The sequence below is a fragment of the Rhinolophus sinicus genome, linkage group LG07 (assembly GCF_036562045.2).
Source record: "Rhinolophus sinicus isolate RSC01 linkage group LG07, ASM3656204v1, whole genome shotgun sequence".
In the NCBI taxonomy this organism is placed as follows: Eukaryota; Metazoa; Chordata; class Mammalia; order Chiroptera; family Rhinolophidae; genus Rhinolophus; species Rhinolophus sinicus.
In genome coordinates this window covers 13,491,851-13,505,221 of record NC_133757.1, presented here as the reverse complement: position 1 = coordinate 13,505,221, position 13,371 = coordinate 13,491,851, and the positions used below count along the sequence as shown (strand labels likewise).

General features: G+C 50.0%; 2 protein-coding genes across 10 annotated transcripts in view; one reads left to right on the top strand and one right to left on the bottom strand.

The window, feature by feature from the left end:
* VWA2 (von Willebrand factor A domain containing 2) overlaps nt 1–3,774 on the top strand; it is a 44,224-nt gene extending 40,450 nt beyond the window's left edge. For all 3 annotated transcript variants that reach the window (XM_074339001.1, XM_019725204.2, XM_019725203.2), the window contains 3 exons: nt 455–1,006; nt 1,874–1,999; nt 2,852–3,774. In XM_074339001.1, the coding sequence (XP_074195102.1) occupies nt 455–1,006; nt 1,874–1,999; nt 2,852–2,964 (791 nt within the window). In that variant the 3' untranslated portion in view covers nt 2,965–3,774. The remainder of the gene's footprint in view (nt 1–454; nt 1,007–1,873; nt 2,000–2,851) is intronic.
* A 2,000-nt stretch (nt 3,775–5,774) lies between these two features.
* The window catches only part of AFAP1L2 (actin filament associated protein 1 like 2), a 102,266-nt gene continuing 94,669 nt past the window's right edge, over nt 5,775–13,371 (bottom strand). For all 7 annotated transcript variants that reach the window (XM_074338997.1, XM_019725199.2, XM_074339000.1 and 4 more), the window contains 9 exons: nt 13,093–13,304; nt 11,039–11,184; nt 10,109–10,220; nt 9,201–9,437; nt 8,942–9,119; nt 8,510–8,665; nt 7,722–7,915; nt 7,477–7,599; nt 5,775–6,663 (listed from right to left, as the gene is read on the bottom strand). In XM_074338997.1, the coding sequence (XP_074195098.1) occupies nt 6,637–6,663; nt 7,477–7,599; nt 7,722–7,915; nt 8,510–8,665; nt 8,942–9,119; nt 9,201–9,437; nt 10,109–10,220; nt 11,039–11,184; nt 13,093–13,304 (1,385 nt within the window). In that variant the 3' untranslated portion in view covers nt 5,775–6,636. The remainder of the gene's footprint in view (nt 6,664–7,476; nt 7,600–7,721; nt 7,916–8,509; nt 8,666–8,941; nt 9,120–9,200; nt 9,438–10,108; nt 10,221–11,038; nt 11,185–13,092; nt 13,305–13,371) is intronic.

The window sequence follows — 13,371 nt, the reverse complement described above, 5'->3', positions numbered from 1 at the left end:
CAGGGGAAGTTGCTGTCACAGAGGGTCCCCAGAACTCATATGATAGACGTTTATTTCTCTCACATAACAGTTCAGAGGTGAGTGGCCTGGGCCAGCGGGGTGGTTTGGCTACCTTGTGGTTCTGCCTCCAGGTTCAGGATCACTGATTTTCAGCCAGCAGGAAGGGTGGGGAGGGGATGGCAGTGGAAGGCAAGCAACTGCCTTCTGAAGACATAACTTGGAAATTGCACATTTACGTCGTCTCATCCCTTTAGATAGCTTAGACACATGGCCACACCTAGCTTCCAGGGAGGCTGGGCGTGTAGTCTAGCTGGGCAGTCCTGTGTTCTGCTAATATTCTAGGAGAGGATGGACACACAGTAGACAGGCTGTCCGCGTCTTGCTGGCCTGGTCCAGAGGAGGGGTTCTGCCTGGCAGAGCCTGCCCCTGAGGCCCACCCTGCTTGCTTCCACAGACTGCCAGACACAGTCGCTGGACCTGGTCTTCATGTTGGATGCCTCGGCCTCTGTGGGGCCTGAGAACTTCGCCCAGATGCAGAGCTTTGTGAGAAGCTGCACCCTCCAGTTTGACGTGAACCCTGATGTCACACAGATTGGCCTGGTGGTGTATGGCAGCCAGGTCCAGACTGCCTTCGGGCTGGACACCCATGTCACGCGGGCTGCCGTGCTGCGGGCCACGACCCAGGCCCCCTACCTGGGTGGGGAGGGCTCAGCGGGCACAGCCTTCCTGCACATTTATGACAAGGTGATGACGGTCCAGAGGGGCGCCCGGCCTGGCGTCCCCAAGGCTGTGGTGGTTCTCACGGGGGGGAGGGGGGCAGAGGACGCGGCCGTCCCTGCGCAGAAGCTGAGGAACAATGGTGTCTCTGTCTTGGTGGTGGGTGTGGGGCCTGTCCTGAGGGACGCGCTGCGGAGGCTGGCAGGTCCTCGGGACTCCCTGATCCACGTGGCGGCCTACGCAGACCTGAGGTACCACCAGGACACGCTCATCGAGTGGCTATGTGGAGGTAAGGGAGGGAACCCACACCTTCAGGGCTGCCTCCAATGGGGGCACCTCAACCTGAGCCTTCACATACATCTTTATAGGGATTCCAGCGCCTCCTAGCTACTGAGCACTTTCCGTGTGCCAAGTTCTGTGCTACATCCCGTGCTCACGTGAAACCCTGTGGTGGGCACAGCATCCCCATTTGACATTCAGGATGCAGAAAATTTAACACAGATGCGCCTCCCCAAAATTGAGAATGTATGCACTCCATTTAAACAGAAAATATCATTAGGATACCGACAGATCCCCCCAAAGGGTCTAAAGACCCCGAGTTAACACTGACCTTGGTGGTGAATGACAGAGCGAGGAGCAAACACAGCCAGACCAGCCTGACTCCAAGGCTTCCTTTGGCCAGTGACATCCCTTCTGCTTTTTTAAAAGTGTGTGGTTGGGGCGGCTGGTTAGCTCAGTTGGTTAGAGCGCAGTGTAGAGCGAGGTGCTGTTAACAAAGTTGCCAGTTCGATCCCCACATGGGCCACTGTGAGCTGCGCCCTCCACAACTAGATTGAAACAACTACTTGGAGCTGATGGGCCCTGGAGAAACATACTTAAAAAAAAAAAAGTGCATGGCTGTCCTAATAATAGTGAGCACTGCTACTGTACAGCACATCCGAGAGAGAGTCTCCATATACAGGTAGCCAAGCAGTGTGGGGCACCAACCACGTGCTAGCCTGTGGCTTACGGCACCAAAGGAAGCCCTGAGATGTGTAAGACAGTAGTGTCCTAGTGGCCTCACCTGTGCCCTGGGTTTCCTTGGGGGATGGGGGGTCCTTAGGGAGTCTTTGGGGCTGACTCAGGCTGGGCCTGCTGGACACCTTCTATCTTATAGAAGCCAAACGACTGGTCAACCTCTGCAAACCCAGCCCGTGCATGAACGAGGGCACCTGTGTCTTGCGGAATGGGAACTACCACTGCGAGTGCCGAGGTGGCTGGGAGGGCCCCCACTGTGAGACCCGTAAGTGGGGCGCTTGCTCTGCGTGTGAGCTGCGGTGGTATTCTAAGACCTGCCAAGCCCGGGGAACTCAGCTGAAGGCAGGTTCTAGGGTTTGCTCAGTGGAAGGAAATCACGCCCTCATTTGTTCATTCATGCACAAAACATGGCGTGGAGGCCTCCTACATCCAGGTGTCACTCTGGGTGTGGGGAATAGAGCAGGAAACAAGCCAGTAGGAATCTCTGCTCTCGTGGAGCTCCCGTACTAGTGCGGGAGCCAGTAAATGAGTACAACGTGGAGTGTATTAGATGGTGCTCAACACACTTGAGAAAAATCATGGCAGCTGGGAGGAGGGCCTCTTAGGGGGGCCTCAGTCAGGGCCACAGTGAATCCAGAGTAAGTGGAAGTCAGGACGTGGGCACAGATGCAGGTCGGTGGGAGTTCTTATTTGAGTGTTTCTATTTGCTCAGTGAACACGGGAGGAATCAACTGGGAGTGAGGGTGGGGTGGAGGTGCTGGAGGTTGGAGGAGAGAGAAGGGAAGGAGAAACTGTCTAGGAGAGAAGGGGACTAGACTAAGGACATAGAGGATGATTGTTGGGCAGTGGTATGGGCCCACCTGGGGTTGCTGTTCATGAACTTAGAACAGCCAGCAACCCGAAGACGAGTCCAGACGGAGCCTTAGGTCTTCAGCCACCAGCAGAGGTTGGCTTTCGGAAGCCAGGGAGTGGGTCTGAAGGGCCATCAGATAGGGCCTCTGATTTGCCTTCTTCTGGTGGAAGAGTAAGCACAGCACATGCAGGGGCCCACGAGGCTGCTGGTTGGGTGAGAGGCCTCAGACACTCTTCATGCCCTCAAAGTTCACTTCTCTCCCAGGGACCTTGAGAGGAGATACCCCCACGGCCCGGGGCTCCCGCCGACAGCCTGCAGCAGGGGAGCAGCAGGAGTCTTCCCAGCAACTACAGAGGCCTGAGCAGCCTGGGCACTGACGGGGCGCCTGCCCTCAGCGGAGCACCCTGTCTTGTGGGCGTCCTCTGCGCGTCCGCCCCCAGCTGTCTAGAAGCCTCCTGCCCGCTTTCCTCACCCAGGGAGACGAGATGTACACAGTGCTACTTAGGGACATGGTGGCAGTTGACTTCACCCACTAATGACAATGTTGAAAATTCTTGACATGTAAGTAAATATTTACTTTCTGTACTTAGTTGTGCCTTGTTGAGCTTGTGTCACCTGCCACCTTTCCCCTGAGGAGAAACAAAGGAACCTGGAGACTTTTCATGGTCCATTTGAAGCTCTCTCTGCCCACAGCAAATGCTGAACAAAATGTTGTTGGGACAGAATGCTCAAAAGAAGGCAGTGACTAGAGTGTCATTTCAACCACTACAGCGATGGCATTTCAAGATGGAAAAAGTGTGGACCTTTTCACCCATCTTTTCCCCAAAGATGTCCTAGATGCATTTTAGTTTGCATAGGGGCTTGAGTGGCACTTGTGACTTCTTCTGGTGACTGCATCTGTGTGGGAGACAGACTTGGAAAGACCCCAGACTGGAAGGTGACTGATCAACTAGCTTGTTTGGCTATGGGGGGGACGTGGAGGGGCCGCGTGCAGTTGGCCTGGGTAGAGGGCTACATTCTCTGGGATGGGCTTCCTTTTAGAGTTTACTTAGGAAGGGTTAATTGCAGGGTGTTTTGAATGCTTTTCTTACTCTCCTTTTAGTGGGGCAAAAAGGAGAATTCTGAAACTCAACAAATAGAACATAAAGAAACTTAGATGGGTTTTGCTTTATTAAACATAGATCTTATGTTGTCTTGTTCTTGTTTTGCTTTGTATGTGTAGTTCTTAAACAAGTGTTTCAAGAAATGATGTTGGGCATTTATTATATTTAACAGGAGTGTTTATACTGATATGGTAAAGAGGCTTTAGTTGGGCTATTTTCTGGCAAACCAGGTACTTCCTCACCCCTGCAGTATTTAGGTAGCAGTTTTTTCCGGTGGTGATGCTGTTTTGAATTCAGTTTTCAGTAGGAACTGTTGTAGAGCTCTGACCTAAATCCAGACACTTTATCATAGCTTCTCTTTATGTAAGTAATGTAATGCTTAATGTGCAAACTTCAAGGCTACTTGGATTTAAACACCACTTAGCTTTAAGAACTTCAGGTGTAAAGCACTGGAAAAGGTTGTCACCACAGTATTGGCAGATGTTAAAAATGAAAAGGCTGATGGACCAAAACTGTATTACAATGACCGTCATTTGTGTCCAAGGGATATGTTCATGCCTGTGACTACGCTGGCCTTGGCAGAAGGTGACGTCAGAGCAGAGTCACATGTCTACCCAGCAGGTGCCAAAAGGTGATGTTGGAGAACTGACATGAAGCCACTGTTTTTAAATTTACAGCAGTGTAATCATTTTATAGTGTCAGTTGTTTGTCTGGTTCAGGGCTGGTATTTGGATGTTCTATTTGAATTGCTTGGACTTAAAACCCCACACAACAGTGGGTTACATATTGATAGCTTCACTGTTTCTAGTTTTAGGTCCCAGCCCTTGAAAATTTATCTTTTCTAGTGAAGGCGCCACTGACTAGTTCAACCCTTTCAGTTTCCCCAAAGCAGCAGAGGGAATGCCTGTCTTACTGTCTCAACAGCCAAGCCTTTTCCTTTCATTTAAACAAAACAGGCTTTTAATTATACAAGCAATATAAAAATATATTCTTCTTGTAAAAATTAAAACATTGCAGATAAGCCATAAATCTTTTATTTTCTCTGAATGATCTTGATTTCATCCTATTTACTGAATGCTCTAGTCCTCATAGTTAATTGATTCTCTTGCTTTTCTAGAAAAGTTTCACTCACAAATGACAGTTTTGTTTCTTCCTTTGGAAGTTTTATACTGATTTTTCTCATAATTTTGCATTATCGAGGACCTGCAGAATCATGTTTTTGAAAAGTAGCGTTTTTAAAAATGCAACAGCACATACCTGCTTCTGGACTTGAAAGAACTTTTTCATCATTATATGTTCTTCCCTGCAGATCACTTTATAAAGGTAGCAATGCAGATTATGAAGTGTTTATTAGGAATGTTGAGGTATTCTTTTCTGCTTCACGTTTAATCTGTTCATATGATAAATTACCTATTAGTATATTTTAAATTATTGAACCACCTTGATTCCTTGGATAAGTGCTATGATCTTTAAACACTGCGTAAATGTGCTTATTTTAAAAATGGCAAAGCCAAAATCTGGTACAGTAAAAAGACAACCTAAAGCAATTATTGAAGGCAGAACTGAAAAGGAGGCCTTAAGGACAGCTACTGACAGGATTTTTTAAATCACAAGAAAATGCTATGACTATAACAGCATAGTTCTGATACCAAAAAGCCAACACATATATTGCAAAAGAAAAAAACCAAATCTCATTTTAGGACCTACATGACAAAAAAATCTTTAAAATAAGCACCTTTATGCTAGAAACTTTAATTACTACTTAGGCAGCCTTCTAAGTATTGGCATGTTTCTCCCCCCTCAAGAATTATTTAGGAGTGTATTTAACTTCTAGAATTTTCAGACACTTTCTGCAGATGTTTCCTACACCTTTGGTACATTGTTAAGTTATACTATTAAAATCCTTTCAGTCTTATATCTCTGCTACTTTGATTTAAGAGGCTTAACATCTCACCTTGTAGGTCTACCAGTTTTTTACTGCATACAGTTTGAAGTTCAGCTTGTAAATAACCAAGATGTTTCCCCCTGGAGGTAGAAGTCCACCAGGCCCTGCTCCAAATTATACCATGAAATACAAGAAAAACCCAAAATACAATTAACATTTTATTTTTTAAAAAATCTAACTCACCACTTGGTAAAGGGACACCAAGTGTTTATGACAAAGGAAATAAATGCCCTGGGATTAGAAAGAGGGTAAGAATCAAGACCTTTAGTTCTCAAGAACCAGGGTTAGAGAACTCAGAACCCCCAGCAATGAGGCAGAGATGACAGATGAAATGTTTCAACCTGTGTTAAAAAACAATGCCATCAGAAGAAAAGAGAGGAGCAACACAAATATCAGCACTGCCCATTGTTAGAGACGAGGGAGACCACCCAAAACAAAACACACTACTTTTTCCCTTGGGCATTAGACACAACTTCAAAAACAGGGACTAACGTAGCAATCTTTTAAATAACTCTTCCCTTAAGAATGGCCCGGCCAGGGACTGAATCTGTAAACACAAGGTAATCTTCCTCCCCCTCTCCCCATGGTAATGTACAGTCAGTTAAATCTCAAAAGACACTTCACTGTTCTAAATTATAGGATTTTAAACATTTTTTAAAAAATATAATACAGCATCCCTTTAAAAAGTCCTTAATTTAGGGTGGACAGTGCCTCAGCTGGGTCCCAAATATTTTCTCCTCTGTTACCATTTCTCAAAAACTGTGTCATAGATGGTTTTACACAGGCAGGATCGTTAACCGCAACTTTTGTTGTTGTAACAGCTCCTTTGGCTCTGAACAGGGACAGAGCCTCTTCTTAGCCGACGCTTTCCATTCGTAGCTCCCCAGTCCTTGCTTTTGCTTCTAAACAGACTCACCCTCTCCCAGAGTTGCTGCTTTAATGAAGTGAGATTGTCACCAAGGTCCATCCTGACAGGAGAGTCTTTCGATGAAGCTTGTTTCCTAACTGGTTCCTTTCTTCTCCCATTCCTAGGGCACCATTCAAATACCAGCACACACACCCCAAAAAATAAAGTTATCCTCTGTAGCTATCTCCATATGCATAGAAACAGCCCATTATTTTTCAACCCCTGTGGGTCCCTCATTGTTTGGGGCACGTGTTATGAGATTTTTGAGGCTGTGGTACAGGAAAGAGTGTCGTGACTGAGGCATGATGCCTGGCAGGGCAGGGAGCGAGCCGTGGCTCCCCTGAATTTAATAGTCCTGGGTGCCGGTGCCTCAAAATTTCTCCAGCAGGTAATCAGGATAGAAACAAGGGGCCGACTTTTCCACAAACACAGGCAGCTCTAGGCATGTTCTCTACTATACCAGTGAGTCAAGGATTAACAACACTTTTCGTCTAGCCTAGGGGAAAACTCAGTAATGGCAATCCATTCCTCACTTACACCTTCCTCAGCCTTTCGCCAGCTTTTGGCTGTGCAACTTCAGGCAAATCACGTCACCCATCTGAACCTCTTAAGTTTTCATGGCAGAAGTCCTTTAGAATCACTGACTCTTTGCTTTGAAAACTGTCCGCTCAGTCTGTCTCGGGACTGTGTCCAGGTGCCCCTGGAACCAGGTATGTCAAGGATTCCAGTGTCCCCAGGCTGATTGCTAAGAGCCTTTCTGGTTGGTCAGTGCCAAAGACTGAGCCGAAGGGACAGTGAAGCCCCAACCCCTGTGCCTCTTCCTACTGAGAGTGACACCTAAGGCAGGAAAACCCAGGTCAGTAGAGGGGCCCCAGCTTAGGGACAGTCCTGCTGTCTACTGGTGGCCTCGGTGGAGGCCGGAATGACCGCTTACCTTGGCTTTCTGGAGGACGGTTCCTTTCCCTGTCACCATGACGGAAAGAGGCCTGTTCTTGAGTGCTGTTGCAGAGTTGACTGGGGTACAGTCTGGGGCACGGGTGGGGGCAGCAGCTTTGGGCTGTGGTGACAGGAGAAGAGCCAGGCCTGAGCCAGTGGGAGGGACATGTGACCCATTTCCCCTGACCCTGGCCCAGGAGGCCCTGCCAGCATCTCAGAGGAACCGTGGCTCCTGGCACTCACTCGGGGGCTCACAGTCTCCAGGTGGGTGGTGTCCACGGTGGTGCCCAGGGTCATGGGCCCGGCCTCGGCCTTCTTCAGGTTGTCCTTCACCTCCACGATGCTGAGCTCGAGGTCCACACGCCTGCTCTCCTCGTTCCTGCACTCCTCATCGATTTCCTTCAGCTTCTGCTCCAGGCTGGCCAGGACGCCCTTGTCTGGAATGAGAAGTAAGCCGGCTGCAGTGAGCAGTGTTTCAGCCAAGGCCAGGAAAGGGCCTTTAAAAGGCAAGTTGCTAGAACATGGCTGACGAATGCTAGGAGGAGGATCTGGAAAAGAATCTGGAAGGGCTCAGAGTTCTTTGCAAGTGTCTTAAGTTTTTGTTCACTTTAAAGCAATGAAGGCTAGAAATGGAGGATGATGGAGGACAGGTGTGATTAATGCAAGGCTGACCTGGGGTCTCAGGAAAAGGAGTTGGCACTTCCTCAAAAGATGGACCAAGGAACATGAGTACATTTAAGTGAAAATACAATACTGAAGGTCTAAATTCACAGCATTTAGAGATGTTTTCCTTCCACCAGTGCTTTATACTCCCTCCTGGCCCTACTGACAACAGGTCAGAGCGTCTCTCTGCCCAGGACAGCACCTTTCAGACAGGATGGAGGGGCGAGAGGACTTCGAGCAGGCACATTCACCTGCGCCAAAGATTGGCAGGGGCTGTGGGCCAGGTACAGACTCACCCCCAGAAGCCCAAGCCCATGTACCCTGATCCGAAGGTGCCTCTGGCCCTCTCCACCTGGGAGGCCCCTTACCTGTACACTTTAACAGGGTCTCTTTCAGCTCCCGTTTCTCTTTCCGGAGCTGAGCCAGGTGCCCCCGGATTTCTTCCTTTTTCTTCTCAAGCCTCTCCTTCTCCTCTGTGTACCGCTTCACCTCGGCTTCTGTCCTGTTCTTGCCAAGTTTGATCTCTACAAACCCAGAGAGGGGAACTGCCAGGTCAGCCAGGCTGGAACATGAGGGCTGTCCCCAACCCACTGCACAGGCTCAGATAGAACCCAGGGCTCTGACAGTAGCTCAGAGCTGGACGCCAGGCCAGCTCAGTAGGGACGGAAAAGGCAAGGAGGCCCACACCTTCTTTACTGGGTGGCCTTGAGCAAGTCCCTTCACCTCTCTGAAAGGGAAAGAATTGGCCTCACTTCTCTGACCCATTTCTAAAACATCCAACTCTTATCCAGCCCAGGCACCTGCAGAGGTCGCCCTCAACCTGTCTTTCACAGGTGCGCTGGCCTCGGCCTGGGTGACAGCCACAGGGTCGGGACAGCTTGGTGGGAAGGAGATTTTCTGCTGTTCAGTCTGGATTTTGACGGTCGTGATTCTCAGGGAAGGCTCTTCAGGCTCCAGACTCTCCCGCTGCTCGATCGGCTTTGGGAGAAAGCAAACATGACTCAGCGGGCCAGGCCGAGGAAGGTGGGGCCGGCTCACCTGCTGGGAGACAGCCTGTACCTGCAACTCTGGGGTCTCTGCAGACTTGAGGAGGGGCTCCTCTGGGGCAGGGACCGGGTCTGCAGGGAGGGCCACAGCTGGAGGGTCCAGGTGGGATGGTGTGGGGGAGTGCTCCTGGGCCTGGGCACCCCCTGAGCTGTACAGGAAGGACTTGACAGGCGTGAGGTCCAGGTACACGCGGTCGGGGTCTGACTCACTAGTAGCTTCTGTGGCAGGGGCTGCTTCCTCGGGGTCCAGCTGTAGAGGAAAGAGAGTCAGGTGGCTTTCACCATTGCCTGTACCCCCTGGGCTGTGGAGGCAGTACCTGCTGTGCCTCATAGCTCTCGTCCCCTCCCTGTGCTGGAGTGGGCAAGGACCCTCCCCTGGGGAAACGTCCTGTTGATCTGGAGTTAGGCCAGAGTTCAAGTCCTGGATTTGCCACTCGAGGTGGGAGACCCAGGCGATAGTACTAAGTTTCCTGATCCTTATTTCCTCATCCGTAAGAGAAGAGAGTACCCCCACGTAAGGTGGTTAGGGTTAAATGAGATAATGTACAGATGCCCTTAGCCCAGCAGGAAGTCCAATGTCTGATGGATGGAACCTGCTGCCAGTATGATGATTCCATCTCCACTTTCAGTTTGGGCTCAGAGGCTAAGGATGTCTCTGCTCCCAATCCCAACAGCACACTCCCACGCCCAGCACTCACTGACCAGGGCAGTTAACTAGCTGTTTCATTTAGACAAGTCCCCGTGCCAGGCAGACTGCACACGCCAGTATAAAAGATGACCTTGTTGCATCTAGGTTTCTGCACTGATGGCCCTGCAGGTACCTTGGAATCCACTCATCTTAGGGCCAATCTGGGATGGCATTGAGGTTTAGCAGGCGGAGGACTGGACAGCCCCAGGCCACTGCCCCACCAGCGTCCTTACCGCAGCCGTCAGCTCTGACATCTCCACGTCATCATACAGCAGCTCCTGGAGATTCTGGCTGGGCAGGCCATCAATGTAAGTGTTTGGCTCTGAGAACTTTCTCTGCATCAGTCTGGAAGTCACAGGAGGATTAGCACCGGGTGGGAAAAGCCACGAGTCTCAAAGGATTTGTAACGAGAGGTGCAATGAAAGCTGCAGGCTGTGCGGGAGACCTGAGGAGGAGCTGTGGCCTCATTTTAACACAATTTATTTGGGGGTGGGGGGGGCTGCTCCCTCTCCTCCCAGAGCCTTCCTACTAGGACTCTAGTTCCAAATTTCTCTTCCAGAAAAACAAACTCCCCTTGCCCCACTCCCCTCCTCTTCACATCCTTTTGCCTCTTCTGACTCCCTTTCGGGATCTCCTTCAACAAAAGCCTCTCGTTTCATCTTCACGATACCCTTGGGACAGCCCAGACCAGAGACTTGCCCCATTTTCTATATAAGAAAAGGGATTCTGATTCATGGGCTCGGCCAGCTTCCAACAGAGCTCCTCAGCCACCCGGCCCAGGATCGCTTCTCCCTGAGAGCGCCCCACTTTGCTCACCTGGAAAGCAGAAGTACCACCTCTGCCTTACTTATTCCAGGGTGTGTGCTGGGGAGCCAGAGAGGGATTCATGGGGAAGTGCTGAATCAACAGCAGGGAGCGTCAGGAAATGCGCTGACTCTGCCCTACGTTGCTGGAAAGCGTCTAGCCCACGCCAAGGCTGCTGCGGCTGCTCTGGGCCTAAGGCCTGGCCAGGACTCCCTGAGGGTGGCAACCTGGCCCTGGTGTTCCTGTTGCTGGTAGAACAGGGCTGGCTGACCCTGAGTTCTCAGCTGCCATCCTGCTCGACTGGCTAGAAGCGTGCCTGGGAATGGGAGGGCGCAGAGCTGAAGGCCCTCCATACTCACAGCAGAGAGGTTTTGGCCGCATTCACAATACAGGAAACCCGATCTGCGTCCACATAGTCATAGGTGAATTCTTCTGGGTCTGTCTTGGAGCCCGATTCCAAGAGCAGGAGGCCTAGCCAGTGGCCCATTTCCTCAGAAGATTTGGCCTGGGGTAGGCAGAGAGGGCCATGAGCAGGGCTGGAGCGTGCCCAGCCCCTCAGTGGGCAAGAACGGCACCCCTGCCCTGATTCTTACCTGGGCAGGGCATCTCAGAGAGCCTGGGGCCATGCTCTTTCATTTTTACCAGCATACCCCATCCCTCAGGGACCCCAACTAACATTTCCTGCCACATTGCCAGTGATACTTGGATGCTGCGGACATTTATACATGTCCGCACCACGTGTGATTTATGTACATGTATTTCTAGAAGGCTAATGGACGAGGACAGAACTATTAAAATTATATGCTTTTTAGGTTGGCACCTCTATGTTTTGCACGGTCACATGTCAGGGTATCACCCTACTCCGTATGTACGTAACTGCATGGATCCCCTGCTAAGAAATAATGAAATTCAAATTTATTTTTGTTTCCAGTTTCAAGAGTCAAGATGTTTTAAATATCTTGCACCAGGGCAACAATCCCTGCTAAACCATGAGCTAAATCCCATGAAAACTGGTGCTTGGGTTTTTTCCCCCAGGGGACAATGCATTCTAATCAAATACATACATTGGGTATTTCTATTAAAATGCCAGTGTTATTTCTTGCCGTTATAATGAGAAAAAACTGGGAATTCTATAAATACGTCCAGTTTAGTTTCGTGAGGAAAAACAGCTACCACTTCGTCTTATACAATACACACAATACCTACTGCTGTGTTCTCTTAATCCTGGACGCAGCTCTGAGCTGAGTTGGACATTTAGCTGGTTTCCCTTTCCCATTTATTTTCAAGTGGGTTTTTCAATAAAGCTTTTCACGGGCATCCCCTAGTTTCTGCTACCACCATCTCTGCCCTGGGCAACAGGAACAGCTTCTTGTTTCATTTTGTCCCTTGCCTCCCTCCCATTTGCTCCCCCCAACCAACCAACAGCTGGAGGAAACATCTCAAAATACAAATCTGAGCTTGCCAGCCTCGCTTGATACCCTTCAGGGTCTCCCCTTGCTCTCAGGATCAACCCCGCTTCCCTCCCATCCTGGTCACACACGCTCCCGCCCATGCCTCCACCCCCAGCACTCTGGCTTTCACTCATACCCACGGCATCCACCCTACCGTTTTTCAGCAACTGTTATTATGTAATCAATTGGGTAATTAATTGAATAGCATCTCATTCTCATACTAGAATGTAAGTTCCATGAGGGCAGGGAGCATAGCTGGCTTGTTTACATATTATCATACTAAGCAGATATTAGTCTACGGGACAGATGTACAAACTTGTCCCTGAGGAGCAACTGGGATGTGGATCTTTTAGCCTCCAGAGGGCAGTATTGAAGCAAAATTTGGATGAAGACCTCTGGAGTAGATGAAAGGAGTCAACTGGGGAGTGTGTCCTTCTGTGCTTGTGAAGAACTCTGGCTGGGGCCCAGCCAACTCAAGGCAAGGCATGATGTCACCTCTTATTTTGTAAATGTGACATTACATCAAACAGAGGGTGGGGAGTGGGAAAAATGTAATTGTATCACAAACCTGATTCTTCCCCTCAGATAAGCCCTAAGAGTCGTCATTTTTATGTACTGGGCTCCATCTGGTGATACACAAACTAAATCAAACCCACTGTGAATCCCCAGAAGGTTTTTCCAGCAGCTCAGGAGTTATAAATACTCCTTCTGCCCTAAGTGCAGGAAGTAGCTCATTGTCCGCTCCCATAACACAACCACCCTGAGGTCAGAAAGGGAACGGAAATTTTTCAAAAATGCAAACAATCTCAGGCAGAGGAAACAAAAATAAATGCACAACTACACCGGATCTCTAGGACTTGCAGCAAACAGCCTCGACCTCCCCTCCCTGGCTGTGCCGGGTTCCCCACTCTGCTGTGCACCATCCATTCCCCCCACTTCCTGCCACCACGGGCCCACAGTACCTCGAGTTTGGCCAGCTCCTCGCCATTATGGAGGATGCGGAAGGAATAGAGGTGGTCTGGGCTCGGGTCTGGGACCACCTCACAGCCCACCAGGCTGAGGGGCTGCTGGGCCACCTTGCTCCGGTTCCGGTCCTGGTAAAAGTGCAGGTGACTGTCCCTGACGGAGCACCAGCGTGACTTCCACTGGCTGTTCACCAGCACGTTCAGGTAACCTGCAGGAGAGGATGCGGCTGCAGGAGGGCCTGGGGGGCTGAGGGGTGTCCAGGCTGCCACCACCTC